This window comes from Strix aluco, chromosome 4, assembly GCF_031877795.1.
Source record: "Strix aluco isolate bStrAlu1 chromosome 4, bStrAlu1.hap1, whole genome shotgun sequence".
Classification (NCBI taxonomy): Eukaryota; Metazoa; Chordata; class Aves; order Strigiformes; family Strigidae; genus Strix; species Strix aluco.
This window is the reverse complement of record NC_133934.1, coordinates 59,389,217-59,414,723: the sequence shown is the minus strand read 5'-3', so window position 1 is coordinate 59,414,723 and position 25,507 is coordinate 59,389,217. Positions and strand designations below refer to the sequence as shown.

General features: G+C 38.8%; 1 protein-coding gene across 1 annotated transcript in view; it reads right to left on the bottom strand.

The window, feature by feature from the left end:
- EGF (epidermal growth factor) overlaps nt 1-25,507 on the bottom strand; it is a 61,131-nt gene that overhangs the window by 20,628 nt on the left and 14,996 nt on the right. Inside the window, exons 4-15 of the mRNA XM_074823266.1 lie at nt 24,709-24,890; nt 21,419-21,649; nt 20,436-20,638; nt 15,673-15,798; nt 14,548-14,670; nt 11,923-12,045; nt 10,578-10,703; nt 9,479-9,615; nt 7,395-7,543; nt 5,973-6,077; nt 4,009-4,232; nt 336-503 (exon numbers count right to left, since the gene is read on the bottom strand). Of these exons, the coding sequence (XP_074679367.1) occupies nt 336-503; nt 4,009-4,232; nt 5,973-6,077; nt 7,395-7,543; nt 9,479-9,615; nt 10,578-10,703; nt 11,923-12,045; nt 14,548-14,670; nt 15,673-15,798; nt 20,436-20,638; nt 21,419-21,649; nt 24,709-24,890 (1,897 nt within the window). The remainder of the gene's footprint in view (nt 1-335; nt 504-4,008; nt 4,233-5,972; nt 6,078-7,394; nt 7,544-9,478; nt 9,616-10,577; nt 10,704-11,922; nt 12,046-14,547; nt 14,671-15,672; nt 15,799-20,435; nt 20,639-21,418; nt 21,650-24,708; nt 24,891-25,507) is intronic.

Below are 25,507 nucleotides of genomic sequence, written 5' to 3'. Positions count from 1 at the left end.
AAATCTTACAAAATCTTTCTCCACGTTGTTATTATTTGTGTGGGGGAGGGGTGCTAATAAACCAGGATAAATAGGAATTAGAAGACTATGGTAGCCTTGTGGCAATTGACCAGCATCTATTCTTGAGCATGATCATAAATATACAAAATCTGTTAGCATTCCTGGGACACATGCCCAGATGATGCTTTCAGTAAATGCCAGTCTGACTATGCAAGGCGTTTTTTAAAGAGTCTATTTCTGAGAAGATAATCCTCTCCCCAAGGACATCTATTCTACTGATATCAGTGAACAAGAGGAAGCTAGAAGGGAATGACTGCTTAATTTTTGCAGTATACCTGGTTTCGCCAAAGGATGAACTACAACCATTGATGAGGGTCTCAGCATGCTGCCTCGAAGACGTACCCTGTTTTGGCCGGTCTTCTTGTCCACCCTCATTAGTGATGGCCTAGCCCAGTCAGAAAACCAAAGGTGATCCTCAAACACTGCTACATCAAAAGGGTGGCCTACAAAGAAATTAGATTTCTCATTTCCACATCTGCAGAATACACACAAGAAACCACACAAACAAAAGCAGTCTCTGCATATAGGTCTACTTCTAACACAGTGGCATAGCCATAGCCACTTTTCCACTATGATGTCTCGTGGGGAGACATAGGCACATGTTACTTATGCTTTTAGCAGAGGAAGTTATGACACTTGCCTGGCCCAGTACACTCTCTATACTGCTGGTGACCTCCAACCAGATCAAGTTCACAAGATGCTTCCACCTCAGACATTATAATTTCTTGAAGCAACATTGGGACCAGCTTTTCAGAAGTGGAGTGCCTTCCTCCTCTGTCAGTAAGTGGCCCAGCACAGAGCTGCTGAGGTACACAGCTCCTTTTGCAGTCTTCACATAACAGGGAGGAGAGGAACTCATGGCATGTGCCATCCTGCATAAGTGTACCAGCATGGGGCAACCTGGGAGTTACAGACACTATAGCCACTGAGTCATGATAGGACCCCAAAGCCAGTGTGTGGTCTCTGCAAGTGCCAAAAGTAGACACAAGTGCACTGCAGTGTGGTCCACACATACATATAAACACACACAGACATTCACTAGCCAATTCATCATAGTGCAAAATTCAAGAGGGGAATTAATTTTCCTCGCTTCAGCCAACTAGCAGCAGTAGGTTGTGACTAGGTAGTCACTGTCTGTTAGCCACCTAACTAATAGTAACAGCTAACACAATCCACAGGATGCAATAGATCATCCAGATAGCTTCCTCTCTTTTCACTGATTAGAAGAGGAACCTAGATTCCAGTTTAGACCAGGCACCTAACACTTACATGACTAACAGTAGGTGAGAGAAATTCCACCCCAAGTGGAGAGCACAGCAATTTTTCCTTGATAGCACAACATTATCTGCACCAGGAAAACTCAGATCCCTAGTTTGACTTCCAGAGAGAAGCTCAGCCATTCAGAATCCAAAGGACACTTTCATATATAAAGGTAGACATACTTACAGATATAAAGATCTTTGCAAAATGACTCTTTTTAATATCTCTCTCATAATAGAAAATTGTCATTAGTCCATATGGGACTATGCATTCTTTCTATATGTTTAGAAAACTCCTGCTTTCAGGATAGCCTTTGGGCAAGCTTTTTGCAATGCAAGGTGAGAACACATACTATTCTTCCATGGATGTCACCCGGGTTTCATAGTGGGTGCTTCCTGGCTGAAGGAGATTCGCTTTGTCCTGGTCTTTACCCACAGTTTGAATATGCACCACACTTTGTACCACTGCAGTCTGACCCCCTCTGAAAGGTATGTTTGGAGGCACATGCTTTTATGATCCGTGTTTTTGATGTAGACCTCAACTAGGTCATGTTTGATTTCAGTAATGAAATTGGGATCCCAAAAGGTATTAGTTTAAAAAAATAAAAAAGAATTAAAAAAAAATCAAAGCCAAGCAAACAAAACAACAGATAAATTACGACCTTGGAGAAGGAGTATGTGTTGGTATATCTTAAATAAACATCACAAATAAACTGAAAAAACCCACACCTACATAAGAAAATTTCTAAGATACATTTTAAGTGTTCTTAAGTGTTAAGGTGAAGACCATTCTGTTAGAACTTCACTACCTCCACTGAACCATGATTAATCGCTGGGTGTGGTTCTTAGTTTTTCTTTCCATTAAATTTGAGCAACTAGCCCAAGATCCAGACACCATCCAAACATTTACTCACAATTTTGGGATCTATAGCATGCACTACCAACAAACAACACCCTGCTTTGACCAGCAATTCTTTAACCTCTTAACTTATAAATACATTGAGGATTAAAAATAGAAGTGTAGTGCCGTCAGTGGAGATAGCGGGAACAGAAAAATAAATAATCACATAAACCCTTTCCATAACAGTGCAAACCCAACCCACTGCATAAACAAAAGGAATAGTTATGTTGTTCATTGCCTTGGGCAGGTGCTTACAGGTTGTTTTACTTACAGCTGAAAATGGGGTTAGCAGAAGAGCAGAAATAATTTTACCTATTTTGCATGCAGCTATACTGAATGAATTCTCAGTACAGGGGCACTAGAGGGAGCTGCTGTAATAATAAAAAAAAAAAAATCACCTTACAGCAGAACGCCTGTGAAGCGGTGCCACTTTTCTGTTCTCCAGTGTACAGCTGTGCAAGGACAGAAGCTGAATTCTGGTCTCACTAACAGCATTAGCAAAATATCAGGATATCAAGTCTCTCTGCCTCTCTAAATTCATATCCCTACAGGTCTGCACTTCATCTCTTTCACTTCTTTCCATACAGGTGTTGATATCCTTTTCTTCCACCTCCAATCAGCCATATCACTGCTCCAAGTCTACCTCCTTTCCCATACCCAGCACTCCTAGCTCTCCTCTGTTTTCTCCCCATAAGACAGTGTCTCATTCCTTGTGGAGAAACAAAGTGAAACTTTCAACAGGCTTCAAGGTTGTCCTTCACAGATCAGTTGCAAGGTGGAGCGTACAGCAGAATACATGCAGCAGGGGAAAAGAGAGGAATGCTGGGAAGTCACTCTGCTCAGGGCTTTTGATGTCTTATGAACTGGAGAACACTGCTCCCTCCAGCACCTCACTCTGGTAACCTTCAAACAAGCTGGAGGGCATCTGGTTTAGGAGATGAACACAAGCCTTCCCAGTGCACAGACTAGAACAGCAGCTGCTTAACAGAGTAACCGTAAAGTCTTTACCCATGGCAGTCATGGTATTGAGCCAAGAGCCCTCATTCTACCCATGAATGTATGCACTTTGTATGCACACCTACAAAATGGTCCCCAGAGGGATATCATGCACAAAGGGAATTGGCCTCTCCAGAAATAATTTGCCATGAACAAGATTCTTAAACACATTGTTTACTTCAGATGTGGGACAACATCAGTTCCTCATTGCTGATACTTCTGTTCCCTTGCTCCAGAACAACACAGCTATGTGTCAAACAACACAAATCTCAGCCAAAACAAATACCAGCATATTTCATAAATAATTTTTCCATTCAGTGTCTATTGTGTATTTAGAACCATCCCAGTGTTCAACACTGTGCAGATGCAGGTTTGTTGCTCAAGGACCGTAACGGCCAAGATATCCAGCTTAATATCCAGTTTACATCAATATAACTCAGTGGTGTAATAAGTACATCAAAACCTGAATTACACTAAGCAGCCATGCATTGAACAAGCAAAATACATTTTTAATTTTTTTCTTCTTTTCATTTTTCTGTGAAGGCAGAGAAGTTCTCTGTACAATCCAGATTGGCTGATTAGTAAAAGCAGAGAGTGTTGAAAAGGTGTTCTTTTGCTAAAATGAATAAATAAAAGTCAACTGGGTAACAGAATGAAGAACTAAGTGATGCCATTAACCTCAACACAGTTGCATGGGATATACAGCACAGCCGCTGGCTGGTAATTCACATGCACATATGCAGATACACACTGACAAGCAGCAGTAGGTAATTATTAACCCCAAAGCCTCACCTACATCATTCTGTGCAAGAATTTGACGACCAGAACCATCCAGGTTTGCACTCTCAACCACCGACTGCTTAGCGTCACACCAGTACACCTTGTTGGCTAAGTAGTCGAGAGCTATTCCACTGGGCCACACCAGACCAGTGCTGGCTATAACCTGGCGATCGATGCCTTCTAATGAAGAGCTGTCAATCCGGGGATTGACCCCCAGGTCAGTCCAGAATAATCTCCTTTAGAAAACAAAACACATACAGGAAGTCAGTAAGTAAATGTTTGTCCTCCTCTCCATGGAGTTCTTTCAAAGCAGAAAGATCAGATCAGAGCAATACAGGCCTGAGGCCCCTGAGAAAAAGTGCATGCTTCAAGCAAATATATTAGCTGCTGATCTTTTCACACTTGCCATAAGACTCCAGGTGATTACACTGGGACTTATGCAGAATCCCCACTCCATTGGCACAAAACCTTTGAAAAACAACTCCCACCTATGCTAACTGCCAACTCTTCATATCTGCTTTTTGCGTTTTCTACGTGTCTGCTGATAGCAGTTTAGCAAACCCAGACAACAGAAGACAATGCATTAGCCAGCCCCTTGTCTAAACAAGGGTGTAACAATGCACAAATGGAACCAAAATTACCCACCACCCACGGAAAGCAAGCGAGAGTGCTCAGGTTATTTCAGTTTTAAAAAATAAATCAGTATCAGGCCCAGCCTCTTTTCTTCTTTTAATAAAATCGTGATTCTCAGGGCCTCCCTCTAGAGTCCTGAGTGTTACTCACTGAGTGCATACTTTTTTTTCAATGAACAGACAGTGCTAGATGGCAGCTCAAAATGGGGATAGCCAAAACCACAAATTACTTCTGAAGTTTGGACTCCAGTAATCCCAGTCATCAGCTCCCTCTGTCAGGGTTACTGAAATAACCCACAGACTCACTTAGCTTTTTTTACATGAAAAGTTTTTCCGTAGCAAATGCAGGGATCAGTATTTGCAATAGCCTTAATTGTGTCTCAGATCACTCTTTAATATGGACTTTACAATTATGGACATTGCTATAATATCTGTTCCTCCTTTCACCATTAACCTTCTAATAAGGAAGGCTTTAGTGACGGTTCCCTGTTCCCTTTCCCCTTGTCACCTTTGAGTCTACCAATAATTCTAATAAGCAATCCCCCTGATTGTTCTTAAAAAGTTCTGTTCTTAAAAGTTTTCCTGCAAAATGTATCTATCACACTCAACTTGTGCTGAAAAATGCTTTCAGCTCTTTTATGTCCAGAGTGAAGTTAACAAAATACCTTCCTCATCTCTGCTTCATTCATCAGTAGTACTTAGTCACAGCAGGATATGAGCATCCAAAAAAAAAAAAAAAAAAAAAATCAACAGCTTTAAAATCATCCTACTACAGGCATATTGACTGAAATCAATGGGGCTTTGCCATTGATTAAAATGGCCAGAATTTCATAAAGAATTTAAACATCCAAACCTCCTGTGATCACTGTAGCACTCGATAAGAAGATATAAGGTGCATTTAAATCAACAAATGTCCACAACAATAGATTTGGTTTAGTTTCCCCAGAAACTGAAACATGGCCCAAAAAAATAATTTGTAAGCACCATTGGTTAAAAGCGACAACCTTCTTCGTACTAATAGATATGGAACCATCAAAGTTTACAGTGTGGTGCTTACAACTGTCAGGGTGACTTCAGTTGCTCTTACCTTTCTTTAGCTTAAACTGCATACAGTACCTTTAATGTTTCTGGTATTTTTTAAAATCTTTAAGAGAAATGAACACACCCCAACTCACAAAAGAAAGCCAGTAGTAAAACATTGCAGTTCACACAACTCTGCAAGGCAATGACTATCCTAACATGAGACTAATGTACTTTTTGACTGCCAAAAGGACAAGACTGGCATGCTCATTTTTAAAATCCTCCCCAGGAATTACACAGTTAACTGCGTTTATCACTCCTTACTTAGCAAATGGGTGAATGGCAATCCCTCGGGGCTGGGAGATATCCTCCCAGATGATCATTTTTCTTTGCATTCCATTCAGATTGCTCCTTTCCAGGCATGCCTTCCTGCAACACACAGAGCACTGTTAGGTCCTCCCTGCTATCTTTATAATTACCTTCTCAGGCAGAATCTACTAAGTTTTTGCATTGCTTTAGTTTAGCACAAAACTGTAATAAATAACTTTACAATGACAGGAAATAATCCTGCTGATGTGGGATGTCTAGCTGTTTTATCAACAAGTAATTCATGTTACAGCCTCATTATCTGGTCCAGGGCACAATGATAAAATACCTGCTGCTCTGCAGGAGACATGAAGTTCTCCTTTTTTGGGTAAATAATGAGTTGGAAGTATGATCGCTAATAGATAAACATTAGCTTTAAAGGGCTTCAGGAGGAAAACAAGTTCCTAACTGAACGGCATTATCAAATGGATACAGAATTTTTTAAAATAGTACTTTTAGATAGCATTTTTCATCCAGAAATCACCAAGCATTTTATGTATTATATCTACTTTACAGGAAAGAATGAAGCTAAGGTCCTTATGATCACTCATAAAATCTATGGCAGAGTGAAGTACAGAATCTACATCACCAGTCTCCCAATCAGACTTTTTTCAAGAAAGCTGTACTTATTGCTACAAACTTCACCTTACCAAACAAATATCAGCCTCTACCTGAAAGCAAGCCTACAGCCTTCCACGCCTATCTGAACCTGCAAAGAAAGGCCACACAGAGATGGAAGGAGAAATATATTCATGTAAATGTGGAATACCAACAGGTAAATGCAGTGAGTGAGAAGGAAGTGGCACATACAAATTCACAGCTTCACCCTTGACTCTTGTGTTCCAGAGATGAGCACCACAATTTCCCATTTCACAAGAAACATGGGCGTATTTGTACAGAACAACCATGTATACAAGATTGTAGCTGATAGCAAGGAAGTGGACTAGTACTATGTACTCAGTGCAGTAATACTCACTATTTTATATATATATATATATGTGTGTGTGTATATATATAAAAAGATATACCTATACATGCAGTGTATTTATATAAATACGAGTGTATACATATATATTCACATGCATGTGTGCACATACATACATGTGTCAGCACATGCTTTAGATTCCTTGAAACCGAGTCCAAACCCTTGCTTCTTGGAAAGACAAAGATAAAAATACAATATCAGACTCAAAGTGAACTTTCAGCATTTCAGTTTTAAAAAAACCTTCCAACTGTATATACTTGAGATTACAGCTACCCAATCAGAATGTGAAGCATTACTGAATTTAGAGTGGTATCTCAGCTATTTCTGTATCACCAGTCATTTATTCCAAATATTTTATGGCATGCTTCAACATAAATGCACTATGGAGCATGTACCCTCTGTCTGTCCAATACAATTTACGGTTAATCCAGTCCACAGCAAGGCCTTCAGGTATATCTATAGCTTCATGAATAACTTTTTCACGATTTGAGCCATCCAGATTAGCGCGTTCTATCCATTTCAAGGCAGTGTGGGCAAAGTAAATCTGTGAAGAAATAATAGATAAGGTGTTATTAGTTCCCATCTCACTTACCGCTCTATTTCCCTTGTCTAATAGTTCCACTTCTAAAATAACTTTTTAATCTTGAAAGTTCCCTGAACTGCTTATTCACAAAAAGCTGCATAGGTAACCTGTGATCCCTGATCAAATAAAAAAGCACTTATCCTTCAACCAGGATGACTTCCACAGGCAGCTTGTGCTTAGCTGTAAATCCTGGTTGCCCTATATACAGCCCTCTGAATATCCTGTGGTTTTGTTTCAGAGAGCAGCTACCTCGCATGAAGCATGGTTGAGGAAGCAAAAGTAGGAGCAGGCAAAAAGAAGCATATTATCATTTCACTGACTGCTCAGTTTAAAAAGGGAGGAGCGGGGAGAAGAGAGTGGTAGTGTATATGTGTCAAGGAGCTGGGAAGGTAAAAGGAGTTATATAATTTGCTTCTATTTTTTAACTCTTTCAACCTGCACTTATTTTTTTACCAGGTGTCTATTGTTTAGGGCTCTAGCATTTCCAGAAGACCCATCTCTGTTTTGGGTCAAAATAAAAGTTCTTTGCTGGTGGGGAAACGAGGTTTGTGTTTTCCAAGAATAGGAAAAAAATTTGTCTTGTATTTCACATCCAGAGGGAGCCAAACTCTGCATTGGCAGACCCATATGCAAAGCAATGCAGAGGCTTACTTTGCAGATGGTAATAACAAAACAAATAACTTTGTTCGGATGCTAACCATGAGGCTGAACAAAGCAGGAGAGAGGCCTCTACCATTAAACCAGCTAATTCAATTGTCATGGGAGCACAGAGCGATGCTGGGCTAATTTACCTTGCACCTCCGTTCTGTGCCACCAGGACCAGACTGCTACAGGCAGCCTGGCTGGCCCACTGTGGGTCATCTCGCCTCCGCACTGCCCACCCCACCAGCCATCCTGCACAGCTCCCTACAGGAGTCGAACAAGAGTGCACACCCAGTGTGACCAGTGCAGCTGATTTACGTTCGGCACAGCACAGAACAACTGCTAGTTCCACAGCAGGGCCCTATTTCAGGAGCAAGTGGCGATGTTCCAGCAGCTCCTGAAACGATTCTCCTGTAACGCAGATCTGGTAACATTCTCATTTGTTTAGCTGTGTTCATCCAGGCCTTGAGACATTTCCAGCAACTTAACCAAGCTCCTTATCAGCTTTCACTGTACCATCCAGTATCTTTTTGTAACACTTCTACAGTGCAAATAAGTCTCACCATGGGAAAAAATAGCTATCTGCCAGAGAAGGTTTAGCAAAGCACAGCTGAAGTCCTATTCTTTCAAACTCTGCAGGCAAGGAGTAGGGCACTGGGATGCGGCCACACAAACAGCTCTTTATGCAGAGAAGACTCCTGTTTCCAGCAGCAATATCTTGTAATATGAGCAATACATTTCATAAGAGCAATAAACCAGTGAGTATTCAGCAGTTTTGTTTAACAATGACAGGACATGGGAAGTAATTCTTGTTAAGATTACTCCTACATTTAGTAGGGATCATGGGATGTAGCTGTACAGAAAAAAAGATACTGTTGCTTTTACAGCTACCCAGTGAAAAAAAACCCACAATATATTTTGAGAAAACAGTATGGAAATCTTAAGGGAGAAAGCTATCACTCACACAAAAGTTCTTTGAAATTGAAATCATGCCTGAAGTGAATTTAGAAATCCAAATTCTCTGTGAACTAGCCATGTCAATGTGCAAAGCACATTCACTCGTAAGTAAAGGATTAAATTCTTTAAACTAGTGTTTGGCATCCTGTACCAGTTGTGCTCCTGGACAGGCCACAGAACCATGAGCAGCATCAACATGTAATCTGGATCACTGACAGCAGAAAGGTTAAGGCACATGGAAGCCCAATCCATTTGTCCTTGCAACACTTCAAAATCCTCTCATTTTTAATGCCTTACCTTATTTTCCACCGGGTCAGAGTCCAGCGCTAAGACTATTCCCATCTGCCAGTCAAGTAAACTTGCATAATCTGTTCCATCAAAACCGATCTGGCGGATATCTTGGCTATTTGCAAATAACAAAAATGGTTTAGGACCTGTTGATGGAAATTTGCACATACATTAATGCCACTTGGTTCATAGCGATCCCTAGTCTGCTTTAGTACCTGGCTAACACTGTAAGTAAATAGAAGAAAAAATGAGGAACAGGAGCACAAAGAAATTAAGGCCTTTGTGGTACATTCCACTTGCCTCAGAAATGAAAGATAAATGTAACTATAGGTTTTCAGCATCAGTGCCTTGCTCAGAATTTGCGATAAAGGTAGTCACTAGCCCTGCTGCATTTCACACTGAGTTAGCCTCAAGACAATCTTCCCTCTGCATTTTACAGCATCACCATAAATGCCAGAACACTTGTCTCTTGCATGAGAAGCCTTTCACAGTAAAAGCAAGAAATATGTGGTCCTTCAAAAAATAAAGCTTTTGCTTTATTCTTGAAACAAATCACAAATTTCTCTTTCCTCCTCTCTCTCATGCAATTGCTTATACCTTACTGTTCACCTTACTGTCTGCCCTTTTCTCAGAAGAAACAGAAGGGTCTGGAATCCAAACATGCACATCAAATACCTGGGCTTCCTGGGACCAGTGGGGGAGAAATATTCTTGTAGGGAAGGTCCTTCAACAGACTGTTTCCTGCCCTGTTCTCCAAATGTAGACACCTCAACCCCAGTTCTTTAACTCTGGGCAGAAACCACACCCACATTCATATGAAGGCACAAAACCCTGAATACTGCAGATAGACCTCTGCAGTATGGGAGCCCACAGTGAAATGCAGAAGTTGGACAACAGACTGAATCTTCCGTGAGGGAGACTGAACCATATACTGGTGCTTGTTCTGGTATATTTCCAAAATAGGTTATTTTTCCGAACAACTAATACTTCCCAAGTTTCACAAAGTAACCTAAAACCAGTGGATCCCAGTTATGCAATCCACTTTAAAGCTCTCTAAAATGTTTTTGCTTCTATTGGCAGAAACATGCAAGCATACCAAGATACCAACCTATGGCAGTGCAGTGCTTTCTGTCTCGCTGAAGCTTATATCCAGGAAAACAAGCACACTCCCAGGAGGATGGGCTTAAAGAAGAACATATCTGACTACAGCCACCATTATCTGGAGATGTACAACCTTAAACAGAGCATTTGAAAAATTTAACTTTGCCACTCTAAGAAAAAAAATACAACAAAATCAGAGTTATAAGTAAGAAAACAATTCACTCTGGTTAGGATTTCTACAGTGCAAAACACCTCAGTGACCGATAGATTTACTGAAAGGCCTCCTGCTGGAAGCAGAAGTCTAGTGAAGCAAAAGCAAAGTAACAGTAACTTCTTCCAGAGTTTTTCCTGAAAATTCACAACATAGGATCAGGGGGTGGAGGGGTGGTATATAGGAAGAGGGCTTCCATGTGTTTGTTATTTCAGAGAATTCTTTCTTCCATTCAAATCTCATCCCATCTACAATAGAGTAACAAATTTTATCAGACTTTGGACTCCATGTAAAGAAACAGCAAATTAATGCCATTGTCTCCCCACAAGTTAATTAGGCTAGGATGGTGAACTGATACCTTTTAATACAGCAAACCAAGATTTCATACAAAAAAAAAAGCTGCCCTTTCTTCTTGGGGCTGTACAATGGTTACAGCCTCAAAGCCAACCTGAGCTTACTCAGTGGAGTGTCCCTACCAAAACAGCAACACTGACTGAATCTATCTATACAGTACAGTTCACAATATGTAAGGGGTGTAAAAGGGGAAGGGGATTTTTCAAAGTGTAAGGCTGGCATCAATGGAGCTACCTCGATCCCTAAGACTCAAAAGCTTCAGTTAAAGAGCTACAATCCCTTGAATTTGGAAAGCCTGATGGAATAGGAAATGACAGATTAGTGGGTGTAGCAGCTTCAAATATTCTCACTGCAAAAATTCCATTTTTGGGTACTTAGATGAAATTGCTGTAAGTTAGAGTGACTCTGAAGCTGAGTTGCACGATGTCAATAAAGTAATTGTCAGATTTCATGCAAGCCCTAATTTTGTACCTATATTTCCCCTCAAATATAAATTTTAGATGTCTCCTGCAACAAACATCTGGCAGATGTCTTGATCTGTGCTGAAAACAGAAGAATTTGTCCTGCAAACATTGGATGTTGCTGCTAAGAAACATCTATTAATAACTGAAGATAAATATTGCTCATCTCAGCACTCAAAACACCTGACATTCCATTGCCTCCTATCTTGTACAATCATTTATAGCTGTGTAAAATGAGAGTAAAATGCCTTCATTCACTTTTGGCTCTCAGTGCCAAGAATAAACAGAGTTTGGCAGTCACTACATCTAGAAAAAATGTAACTTACCCGTGCATGCTTTGCCATCCACTTTGAGTAAAGATCCCTCAGGACAAAAACAAACAGGCCCTTTAGATGTTTGAAGGCAACCATGGCTACATTCGGTGTCATTACTTGTACAGGAAATTAGCTCTACAGTAATTTAAAGAGAAAAAAAAAAATCTTAAACGATGATAAAAATTTTTACTAGGCTCCCCGAAAGAGATTTCAACACTTTCTTACATACCAAAAGAAAAAAAGAATAAAGAAAGAAAAAAAGACAAAAAAATAAAAGTGTGATGTTGAGAGTACAACACTTCAGTGGTCTTTCTGGGGTTTGTTTTGGTTTTTTCCATTTTTTTTCCCCACCTTCTCCTAATTATAGCAAAGGAGAAAACCAAAATTGCTTGGTCCTGAAGCCATTATACTGATCAGCTTTAAATTCTCCAAAATTTTACGATGTGTTATCCAAATAGAAATTATTTAGAAAACTTCCTTTTTTACATTTCATCGAAAATAGATCAGGTTTTGAAAACTACAAGTAAGTTATCCTGAAAGAATAAGTATAAAACACAAAGAGAATGAGGAAAAACTTCTTTCCTACTACTCCAAGGGTTACAGAGCTAGAATCAATGAAAACAGGAGATGAACCTTCCAGAAATAAAGATGTGTTCCTTAGTGGCAACTTTTGAAGTTTTAGGGGGAAAACCATCTGAGGACCTGGCAACAGCTTTCCTTTCCATTACAATTGTTGGAGTGCCAACATTTTTTTGAATATTTCTTTAATGCAATTTCACAGGATATGCTTCTTCCACCTTCTGTATTGCAGTGCTACATCTCTTTATGCCAATTCTAGTGCCATATGGCAACACCCGCTGGAAGACTGGAACTAATGCAAGTTTCCCACAGCTGCTTCTTTGAATCAGCTGCATACACTGGCTTAAACGGTGCATAGCTGTTGCAAATATTGCTTCTCCAGGGCAACTGCACTCTCGACTGGATTGTTCCAAACCCTTAAGCACAGTGAAGAGGGTCAAGAAACTGATCTTGTGTTTCTTTCTGACCAGAGCTTGTGGCTTTAGATGAAGAGCTTCATAAAGGACTTCAAGGACAAAGCATCAAAATGTCTGGTCAGCATGTGGACTTCTCACCTTGCATCTCTCTTTCTCTCAAGCTGCGTAGCTGGTGACACATCTGCCTTGTGCTGCAGTAGTTAAGCAGTTATACTGTCCATGCTGCATCCCTAGCCTGTGTTAGAAAAACATTATTTTCTACCTAATTTAAGCTGCTCAAAATGGAGGCATATAGTTCAAGCTAGTTATCCAGAGTAGGACCGAGTTGCACAGTGTCTAAGTGTTGTTTTGGACACAAAAGGATATCCCACCTCCCAATAGCCTTTGGCTGCAGGTCTCCGATAGGTCTCCTGTCACATCTGACTGCCTTCTGCAGCTGTCACATACACCCTGGACCCCCACATTTTCGTCACTGAATCCTGCTCCTGGCTCCCTCTTAATAGAGAGGGAGAAGTGACTACTGGAGTTCTAAGATAGACTGATTGCTAGAGTCTGTTAGACTCTATGGCTACATTTACTCTCTAGTAGAGATATTTAATATACCCTAGGTCCTGATCCTGCCATGATTCAGACTGAACTCATTGGTGTGCACTGGCACTTCTACCTGGGGCATATACCAAAGTTTTATTTCCATGGAAACAAGGTAGAAGGACCTTTGTCTATGTTTCACTTCATTATGAAATAGAAAAGTGACCAGGAATATCCCAAGACCTCAAAATTTAGATGCATTTCACATTTGATGTTCTAGACTTACTTTATTCATTTAAGACTTGCTTAATTCAATTGTAGACTGAATATACACAGTGCTGCATAAAGGGAGAAAAAAACCCCCTTCACCTCTGACTCTTACTATGACTGAAATGTGGTCCTTGAAGCCTACTGACAGACAGATCTTTGTTTTTTCCCTTCATTTCTCTGTGTTCTCTGTATTTAGTTTATTCACATTCATCCAGCTTCAGAGAAATTCTCACTTTATGTAGGTGTGTTATATGGATAAGTTCTCTCAGGCATACTTCTTATATACAATTTAATTGATAAAAGAAAAAAAATCACAGGTGCAGCAGAACCCCAGAATAATCAACTTTTTGAGTACTTCTGTGTGTCTTATTGGTTGTGAACAGATGCACATGCATTTAATTTCAATAATGTGATGCACATTAGCAATGCTATCAACCCTTATCTGAAGAAAAAAAAGACAATGCTGTAAGCTGCTCATTCAGAGACTGTGTGAATTCTTATGCAGGGCAGCCAGAGTGAGCCAAATTCAGAGACATTTTAAATTATATATCTGCTTATCCACTTGGAATGTGCCACAGAGCCTCATCTGAGTGAAGAGGTCTCTCTGGAGATCTGACTTTTTTTTTTTTTGCTCCTGAAGAGGCTCACTGATTACTCACGTGTAACTTACGCTTCCTTAAACATGACATCTGAATTTGGTTCACTCAGTTTAAGCTGATCCTACTTACATAATAAGGGATTGGAAGTGAGCAATGCAACACACAAAACTTTCAGCCGTTCCAGTGTTAAATGAGGATTCTTTCCATTATGATACTCAAAGTGTTTATGTATTACTGCTACTTACCATGACATGTTTTCCTATCAGGCAGCAGAACAAAACCTCTTGGGCAGGTGCAATAATAAGAACCGGGGATGTTCACACAGCCCAAAGTACAGCCATGATTCCAAAAGCCACATTCATTGATATCTGCCAAAAGAAGCACTTGCTGACAGAATAACATCATCAACCAGTCTTGGAATTAGGTTAATGAAACAAACTAACAGTCTTCAAGAAGTACCTCTTTTTCCCATTCATTTTACAAAAATATGTTGGTCCTAATAAATGATAAAAAAGCGAGTTGGTAGACCTTATTTAAATAAGCTTTAAAAACCTTCTAGTAAAACCTACTTAGGCTGCACATGTTCAGCATAGGTGTCCAGAGGACGTTCAAAAGTATGCGTTCCCATACAGATTCCAGTGCCAGTTAAATCCTGTGTGCACCCAAAAAATTTACATTAGACACTTTCTTCAGACAAAAATTATTTTTAAAAGTTTGCCTCCAACATGACTCAAGTAAAACTCTCAAAACACAGAAGTGGTTTAGAGGTTGAAATTCAGAAAGAAATACTGGTGAATTTCCTGAAAACTGGATGGCTGCTGCTCTGGCAGGTGTGTAAATCCTCTAAGCTAGGAATTTTGATGCCTTTATGTCTTTTCAAATCTGGTCGTGTAGTGAAGATGCTTCTAAAAGTGATATGTTAACTATTATTTATACTAATGTTAGATTTTTATTAAAACAATCCAGATTAAAACATTTAGAAGCATGTTAAGAATTTGCGTCTTTTTTGAAAGTGGTCTTAAGTCAGCCATCTTGTTGCAGGATTTTTCAGCGTTTCACCTTTGGTGATATATCTGTTTTAATTTTTATTTAAAAATTAAATAAGCACCCATAAGCATGTCTACTTATCTGAAGCTCCTTTAACTACTCAGGCTAAGACCAAAATTTCTTGCAAGAGTAACACTTGTGACACTTTCATAGGTCTCCTTTTAAACTATTTCAGAACCTGGAAGGACACAAAACTGAAATGCACAACTGGAATTTTTAAGACCTCAGGGTGGTTTTTCGTACTCAAGATATGAATAAAGTAAAAGAACGGAAGAATTTGTTCATCTGATGGAATAAAGCTGATAGGAAATTCACATAATTACCTTCACAAAACTGTTTATTTCGACTTAAAATAAAGCCGCTGGAACATTTACACCGATGAGTCCTTGAGTCTGGCCTGCAGATTCTTCTTCTGCACTTTTCTTTGTTCAAATCACAGGTTTCTTTTTCTGGAAGAACAAATATAGTGTAAATGTAATGGAGTTCTTACCATATCAAACTTCAAGGAGAAACTCTTTTGAGCAAAGCTGCTCAGTGATATGTCGTCTTCTCAGCAGCTACTTGCTCAACCCAAAGAACTTCTTATTAATAAAAAATAACTTCTATTATTTTCTATTGGTAAAATCAGGCCAAAAAGTCACTATAAAAAGTAAAGTACTTGGAAGACTAAGAGTAGGGCTATGTGAATGATCATTTCTAGCTCTGTGTCAGCACAAGCAGATCCAGAGAGAGCCTTAAGTAGGGGATGGTTTGGTTTGGGTGCATACCTATAGTGACTATGAAAGAAAAACCTTGTGTAGCAGGCTTCACATGCCACCAGTACTGCACAGTATTACATGTTGCCAGGCTCTGTAAAACACTCAGAGAGAAGACAGTGGCAGGGAGAGAGCACACATGCAAAAAGACAGAGAAGAGAGATTAAAAAGAGAGAAAGCATACAAAGACTGGACATTATTAGCACGAAGCAGTGCTCAAGTCTCAAGTTATTTAACAAAAAATAGCTTGACAAATCATAATGGTCAGACATTTCATTTGGACAAAAAGTATTAGCCTAGTTTAGAGCATCTTTGTATTGGAGTGGATCCTGCTGAGTGGATCCTGCTTTCTGACTATGAGAAATACAAATCTTGAACTCAGATTTAAAACTCAGAATGTTTCTGATGTCCAACAAGATATGCTCAAAGTTTCTTCAAAGGAAGCAGAAAAAAGTACCCAACAGATCCCCAGAACCTTCCGACTTCTCCTGCTTCACACAAAAAGGCAGATATTCAACTATCCTTTTCCATGGGAAGGATTTGCAGGGCCTTGTGCCTGTGCTCAGATATCTTTTATTGCTGGTGTGTTCGCAGAGATGCAACAATCATGGTTTTATTTTTGTCTTCCAAACTATTACTTTTGTTTTAATTTTCCTAATCTTCTTCTGGGGTTGCTTGCCCCCTCCCCAAGCTAAGAATATCTGAACTGCTGCTACTGAATGTGGCTGTGCAACCACCCACACACACTGTCTTTGCCCTTTGCTGTCTGTGTAATATATAAGAAATCACAGGCTCATACAGGCAAAGAAGTTTGTATGTGAACAATTCTCTTGTGCTACTTCCAATTCACACCCTAAATTCCAAGAGATGAAAAGCAGCATAATAATTAAGTTTGACATTTAGTCTTCTGTTAGCCACAACAGAGAAAATGCCAGCCATTTGGTGGAATGATAGATCACATCTGTAAAAGACTGAAATATTTTCCAGACAGACACTTCAGCTTGGCTGAGATCAACACTGCACTTACTTGTATCAAACTGATTAATTCTTTTCTAACAGAATTTGTATCACTAAATGAAAAGTTATGAATGGATGACTAGACGGATATTATTTGTGTTATTAAGCATGTTAGCTTTTGAGAGATTTGAATTTGACAGTTTTGGCTGAGCCTCTCTTTTTGTAGAAATAGTTTTGAATTGGACCCTTAATCTTTGTCCCTGCTGCAACTGAATCAGGACATACAGTAGTGGGGTGTCTAATCTTCAAATACAGAACTCACTAGAATGACAAAAGTGCAAGTACATGCAATCACAAAACAATACAAAACAGAAACAAGACCACATTCAAGGCTGCATCTTATGCTTATCACTGTTGCTAGTTGTTTGTCCCTTTCTTGTATCATTATTGGTCTAATGAGATCTAAGACACTTAGGAGTTACAGGAGAAATAACAGAAACAATAATTTTGCCATTTGGGCAATCTCAAGAAGAAATTCTTTTTTAAGTGAATAATTATTAGAACTTGATATTGTCAAATCAATATGTAAAAAAAAAAAAATCACATTTCAAAACTTAAAATGAATGGTGGTTAAATTATGAATCACAAAGTTTTTAAGGTAATCTGTTCTGGAAGAACAACCATTACGAAACAAACTTTCTAGTTGGTTTGGGTTTTGCGTGGTTTTTTCCCTCCCATCACTTCTTTTCTATGGAAATGGGTGTTCTCAGAAAATAGCCTGATGCTCGTATCTTACACTGGAAAGAAACACAACAAAATTCCTCTAAAAAATTAACCTAAGTGTACTGGATATCATTAATCTGTCAGATAAGATACTTAAAAAAGTTCCAGAAGCAGTCTTTGAGATTTTAAGGTAAATAAGTGTGAAGAACATTCCATCAGGCATTTATGAATACACATACTGTCACCAAATCTAGGGTTAGCTGTTAAAGAGAGTTGAAGTAAATTAGAGGTCATCTTCCAGATACTGCTGTACTAAAGTTGTTGTGTGGCGTTATAGCAAATCCATAGCTGAATTAATGCTCTTCTCTGTACTTATTGGCCCTGACCAATCCAGGAAAGTGTTTTGAAAGAGAAAGGGAAGAGGGGACATGAGAAATTGAAGTAGTAAAGTAAATAATCCAAATTCCAGTAAAAAATCAAATCATGTCAGTTGAGCACTTCTCATCAGTTCCCTTTTCATCTGAAGAAACTCACTTGCTATCTGCTTTAAAGAAGGTCTGGTAATTCACAGCTGGCACTACATTGCACCATACACTTTCTTAGCTTGTACAAAGCATCCAATTAGTCTAGGTATGCTTTTATCTCCAGGTTTCTCTGTTGTAAGATCAGCTATAAATCTCATTTGTACTCCAGGCTCATTAGTACTCCTTTCATCCCAGTTCTTGCACTGGATAAGTCAAGCAGCATACATGCAAAGTCCAAAAGGTTCATCTGGATTCAGCCCATTAAGCTTATTTCTACTCCATCACTTCCCAGATGTTTTTACAAGAAGGTATTTGGAATTAAAAAAAAAAAAAAAAAAAAAAGCCTACTGCTGATAACACTGTCATATAAAAATTCACTAAATACATTGGAAATATACGAGTATATAGTGCAAAGCTTTTAAAAACACTGGTAGTTTATTTATTAATAAAGTTGGGGAAATCCTTTTTCCAGTGGAAAGAGAAACACCAGAAAGCAGCATATTCTGGTGGAAGAAGTGGAGTTTATCTTCTGAGATAAGAATAAAAGCTAAGTTCCCATAGTCAATGAAATTATGCTACACACTCTGATGGAGAGGACATAAGTAACAAACCCAATATCCTCTGAGGTTCAAGAGACCACTATAATGAACTACTTTTCTTGGTAATTGTTTCTTCCTCTCCATCTTCATGCATATGCAGACATGGTGACAGACAGCCAAGGAGGCCTCATGAGACTTTCTAAATGTCATTGTAACAACCCTGAGATGTGTGGACATACCACTGTCTGCTCCACAGACATATTCTTCCCTAGTTATTCTGTGTGAGAGCACCAAAGGTATCAGCTGAAAAAAATGCTTCCGTTTGCCAGGATGACTGTTTTCCTTGAGGGATACACAGAACAGGTATTGTCTCTGAATGCAGGCTCCCTGTGTTTACAAGTTTAAACTTGATTTCCAGGAACAATTTCTCTTCTGCATCTCAACAGCTATTTGCACTGCAAACAAAGCATTTGAAGGGAAGTTCCCTTGAAGATTTTGATTTTCCCACTCAGACCAGGCTTCAGGAAGGAGAGACAGTATGGTACCCTATAAAGGTGTTGGCTGGCATGAAGAAAGACAAAGCTTATTTTATAGTAGATATTTAGAAATGGTTCAAGAGAGATATTTACAGCTTCATTTTGCTCATACAAAACACCACTATTTTCTTCAAATGTCTTTATACCACCTATACCTTTTGGGAACACATGGCCATCTTTCCCTTGGGAGTTCTGCAACCACTGTTCAACACATGAATGTCTCCATGCTGTTCGCTCAGTTGTTCGTATCCAAGCAAAACTGGTGACAAAAGTTATTCCTTCAAACCAAGAATACCCTATGTCTGCTTTCCAGAGATCAGTGAACAAGACATTATTTCCCCTGGACAACCCTCACTTCCTACTGCCTCAGCAGGAATCCTCAAGGAGGGTGAGCAATCCATAGTCATCTACCTTCATTTTCTGATCCACGGTGAAAGGCAGCGACATGAACACCTCATACTGCAGGCTGTAATTAATATCAATTAAAGAGACCCAAGGCTCCTATTTCATAGTTATTATGGCAACTTCAAGTCTGTCTAAAACAGGCTGACTCTTAATCCAGCCATTTCACAGCAAAACTGAGACATCTACAGTATTACTTGTAGGACATACTATGCACTTGAGATCCTTCAGTGCCATAATAATTGAAGGTGTTTAGATGCACATTAGAATAAAACTTCCAGAAAGGAGCAGACATTTGATGGAGATAATCTCCATGGAAGATGAAAAAGCTGTATGCTTTGCGCATTTAGCAGGAAAGTATAAAAACATCTTCAGTAAACAAAGGGAAGAGAAGGAGAAAAATCACATTTATCTTCATGTGTATTCAGCTTAATGAAATGAGCGGTTCATGTTCAGCACACTTCCAGCCTGATACTCCAGCTGGACTTACAAACACTAAGTGGCATTGTGGATCACTGAAGTTAAAGGAAAACTTTTTCCTTGACTTCACCAAGGCATGGAATTTTGCTGAAGAAAACTGTTACTGTGAAAAATCAGAGTGTATAACATTATTATTCTCACTCGTACAACTCTATCATTAGTTTACTTACCAAAATCCTGAGAATCTGTTCTTGCACCTGGCTGTTTAAATGGATGTACCACTTTTATCTCCACTGGTGGAAAAGATGATGGCTTCAGGCTAATTGTGACTACAACTTTTCCAGTATACTTGTTGGCTCTCCATATCATACCAGATTTCAACTCTGAATAGTACAGATGCTCAGCAAAGAGAGACATACCAAGTAATTGATGTCTGCAACAAAGGGAAATAACACAAAGTGGTACATTACCTGATCCCTATATATTTACTTACACATTTTCTGAGCACCTAGTTCAGTCAAGTTCACTGTAAATAACCTTTCTCTGTATTCTTATATATATATCTCTCTTACATTATTTTATATATATGAGAATCAATGAGGTGCCAGAGTCATTCCCAAATAATCCAGCACCCAAAATCCTGCAGATTTTCAAGAAATAAATGCAAACTGGACAACCTGTTGGGTAGGACAGTTTTCACCACATCTGATAATGTTTGCTGGAGAGCCTGAGCACAAGCTTGAGCCTCCCTGCCTGGCAGCTGAGGAGGACAACAGGCTTAGAGGAGGATAGGAAACACCTGATCTAGCTCAGTCTCTTGAGTACAGCTCAGACACCTGAGCTCACCCACTGTGACCTTGGACAAATCATTTAGTCTCTGCTTTTGGATTCTTTATCTGCAGAAAAAGTCCACTAATAAACACTCAGAGAGGATTTCTAAGGTAGTTATCATCTGCTAATAATTAAGTAGTTATCATTTGCTAAAAGCTTGGAAGATGGAGAGTACTGAGTGGCACTATTATCCTTACAACAGTGACTTTTTTCCATTTTGTTATCGGTAGTTTTAGATTTACAGTTACAGGCCACTTGCACTACACTTTATACTCCTTATTGGGTTATGAACTGACAAAATAAAAGGGAGAATGAGGAAGAGAGCTTAAATGCATCCCCGGGAAATGAGTGGGTTTTTTCTGACAAACTCAGGAATACTCACCGGACAGAGTTTTTGAGCAAACGAACAGCTCCTCCATCATAGTTGCATGATGCAATATGGGAAATCTCTTTCCTGTGGTCATGTTGGATCCAGTAGAGCCTTGTGTCAACCAAATCTAGTGAGATAGCCTTTATTCTTTCTGTCGTTCTTAAAACATTTCTCACTTCACTTCCACTGAGGGACACTCTGTGTATGCTGGAAACTGTACCATCTGAAGACCAAAATAATAGCCTGCAGGCAAGAGAGACATGTTTTGAAAAAAACAACCAAACAAAAAAAACCAACCAAACAAAAAAATTTGCAAGATCACATCACTGCTACACACTCCTTGTTTAGTTGCTCCTGTATACAGAATTTCTCAGTCTTACCATAGTGCTTTCAGAACCAAAACTAATAATAAAGCAAGGGACTTCCTTAATATGTCCTCACCTATTTCAGAGAAGTTCCACATACATCTTCCCTTAACATAGCTCTATTAAGAATGGAAATAATTTTTGACAACAAAGCATTGCCTGCTTAAGAGAAGCAATGTTACCACATGTTTTGTTACAGTTGTTTTCTTATTTTAATAAATATGTTCCTATCAGAGACTGTATGACTCTGTTCAGGAAGCAATGAGATACTAGAAATTTCTCTCATGTAGGTCAAGCAGGAATCAACCCAGCTTAACTGCAAAGCACTACTGTCTGTCTCTCTGCTTTGTTTGGCCATGCAGTCAGAGAAGGAAACTGGAATAACCTCTCAAATCTACGGGGAACTCCTGCAAACTTGGGGAAAGGCACGTCTTTGAGGCAGATCTGCATTCCCTCTCCCTCTGGGGAGGAGTCTATCTCCTGAAACTCTAGATGAACACATCATTCAAGTGCTTAACTTAAAAATACTACTTCTATTATTGTTCTTATTTCTTTCTACCTTCCTGCTGGTTATAGCAGCCAGACTATGCTGTTATTAAATTAAGACACAGTCGAAATACAGCTCCAATACTCAAAACAGTTATGCACTGAAGCTACTTATATATCAAGTTATTAATGGATCAGAACCCAGATTTACCAATGTGACTAAGGTTAACAACAGTTCTTCCAAAATAGCAAGTTATCCCTCATTCATGTATTTTTGAATGTTTGGATTTAGGTTCTTTGCTTGGGTTTCTTATGCACAAAAATTCCAAGAAGCATCATCATTTTGCCTTGTCTTCACAAAACTGAAGAATTTATATGTTCAAAACAATGTAGCATAAAGCCAACCTTACTATGTTTATATTAATAATTTTATATTAATAATTTTTATATTAATAATTAATAATTTGGGTAAAGGCCCCAAAATGGATTAGATCTCACTGGCAAGATATTACACTAAATCAGTAGGAATAATCAGCCCCTGCCTCACAGCTTTTCCTCTCTGTTACATAGTCTACAGTTATCATAGGTTATTAATGTATAGGTGAAAACATGTTTCCAGGACAGCCCGATTTTATACCGTCATTTTTAAATACTTTATTAATACCTGCTTGCGTTTCTATAGCACCTGTTATTTAAGAAACATCACTACTCTGTAAGTTTGGGCAAATGGTAGGAGTCACTTTTTACAGACAAGGAAACTAAGAAACAAAGGTGGTTATAGTCTCTATGCACAACTTTTGCAAATTGATGTAGGGACAGGATATGATATGAACAAACAGGAAGACAGAAGAAGAATGAAGATTAGAAACTGGCTTGAGTAATTCCTAGCCTTTATTGTATTTGCCCTCTATTTTTCTTTAGTCTTAATCCTTATTTTTCAGCATTTCTAAACACCATTTAAAAAAATAAATCAATCTTACAGCAATAGTTATATTATTGCTACTTAAATAATCCTATCACTGCCAATATCCAGACATATCTTTTGAGAAAAACTGTTATTAGGGTATCTCATTGACATTCATTACTTAAGAGTTGCACACATTTGAAGGAAGATATTGTTAATACCAGATTTAGTTCATGTTTATGCCTGCGCACATAAACATACTGGAGGTTTAATTCACTTCTCACTAAAAAGAGAGCCCTCAGAGTTTTCCTGCAAGCAAATTGCTATAGATCATAAAAATGATGTTAGACTTCTCGGAGTCTACTTTCTTTACAGTTTATTACTGACTCACCGGCCTCCCTGTAAGCACATGAGTACAGCTTTTATGCATGGTGAATCACACCTAGGTGAATATACGCACTTGAGTCTCCCCAGACTTTCACATAAGTTCAACAAATATATCCCTATAATGCCATCTGCAACATGCATTTTGATGGCTTTTGACAGTGGGTTTGAGGACTTGTGAATATTTCCAAGACTGGTAAATACTACATTCAAAAGCAAATAAAAAAAAAATTATATGGGCTGATGTTCAGGCCTTTAAATCCTACTCAAATGACAAGATTCCAAAGAATACTAGTAATGCTACTAGCATCAGAAGACTGGTTTATGTACAAATGTACTAGGAAAGGACACATAGGCCTTAATATTGAAATAGTTTCATAGACTGCTGAGCAACTTTACTGAAATTCAAAAGTGGCAACAAAAACACACTTTTGCTGTACAAAACAAAAGCACCTCAAACTCTCCTCAAGCTTTTATTTTTGCAACTTTAATGGAAGAGGTTTATGTGTAAAGAGAAATTAGCACTGTGACAATTCATATTGATAACTCTTGAGGAGGCCAAATCTCTTATGTGAGCATGGTTCTCAGTGTAAATTGCTTGAAGCTGAAAGAATCTTTATGAAGATCAAATTACTAGTGACACAAAGTAGCAACAACAGTAGATTCAGAACCAATATTCAGAGCAACTGACAGACAAGGGAAACAGGAGCAAAACTAATCAGACTTTTTTTCAGAAAACATATCAATTTATATTCCAAGTGTGCCAGCACACAAGGGGCACCCAGCATTTGCAGGCATCATTCTCCTTCCTACTTCAATCCTGCTTTCTGCTGCCCTGAAACTTTGATGTCTTTGAAAAAGGACCAGCAATGCCTCTTTTTCCTCAGCTCTCCTCACTAGCAAAATTTTCCCTGATGACCAAGAGGTATAGATTCTGCATTAGACTTTAGTGGGTTTTTCTCACGCACTTCTCTATTTATCTCTTACATGCTTATTAATCCTTTATCCTCTTTTGTCAAAGTTCAAGCAGGTATTGTACTATAGACAATACACTATGCACAGACTAGCCCAGCAGTCTATAAACCACAATCATTGCATAAACCGCAAGTACTTTGCATATTTTGAGTTCATTTCAATGAAATTACTAACCTAGTTAAAATTACCTTTGCTCAGCATCAATGATAATCTTTGTGGGACGACCAACATCTCTTAGAAGAACTCGGCGTTTCTTCCCATTCATGTCTGTCGCTTCTATGGTTGATTTCTGTCTATTGGCCCAGAGAATGTCTTGATTTATCCAGTCAACAGCAAATCCTGAAATACCTTTGTCTATGTAACACAGTCTCTGTAAACAGAAAAAAAATAAAAGTTGACAAGAAGCATCCTAATGATTACCCTAAACTTGACTTTCAATATAGGGAATAAAGTGCCAGACTGAAGCTTCTCATTTCATTTCTTCACCTGCTTCATTTTCTCTCAGACCTGTAGATATTTCTCATTCTTTAATGACATTCATTTGGTCTCCATACTTACACATACCCCTTCTGAACTGAGTGACCCCCTGTGAAACGTGAAACTGTTCTCCATGAGAAATACACTGGACTAATCTTTTAGCTACAGCTTCTTGCATTTAGCTCACTGAGAAGCACCTAGACCTGTACTGTTACAGATGGAAGACTTCCTAATACACTGTTTATGGACTCTGATCCTTAAAATACATCAGGGTAAAATACATCAGTGAAGACTCCACATGGGTACATGAACACTGGCATCTCTCTCAAACAAAAGAAGGCTCTCACAGCATTACAGTTCAGCCACAAGAGCCTGTCTGTCCTTCCTAATCAGCCAGATGCAATGAACTGCACAGCTTTTTCTGAACAAAGGATGAAGTGCTAAAAGAAGCATTTATGCAACCATAGAAACCAATAAAAGGTTTGAGAAAAAATGAGTAGGAATTCAAGC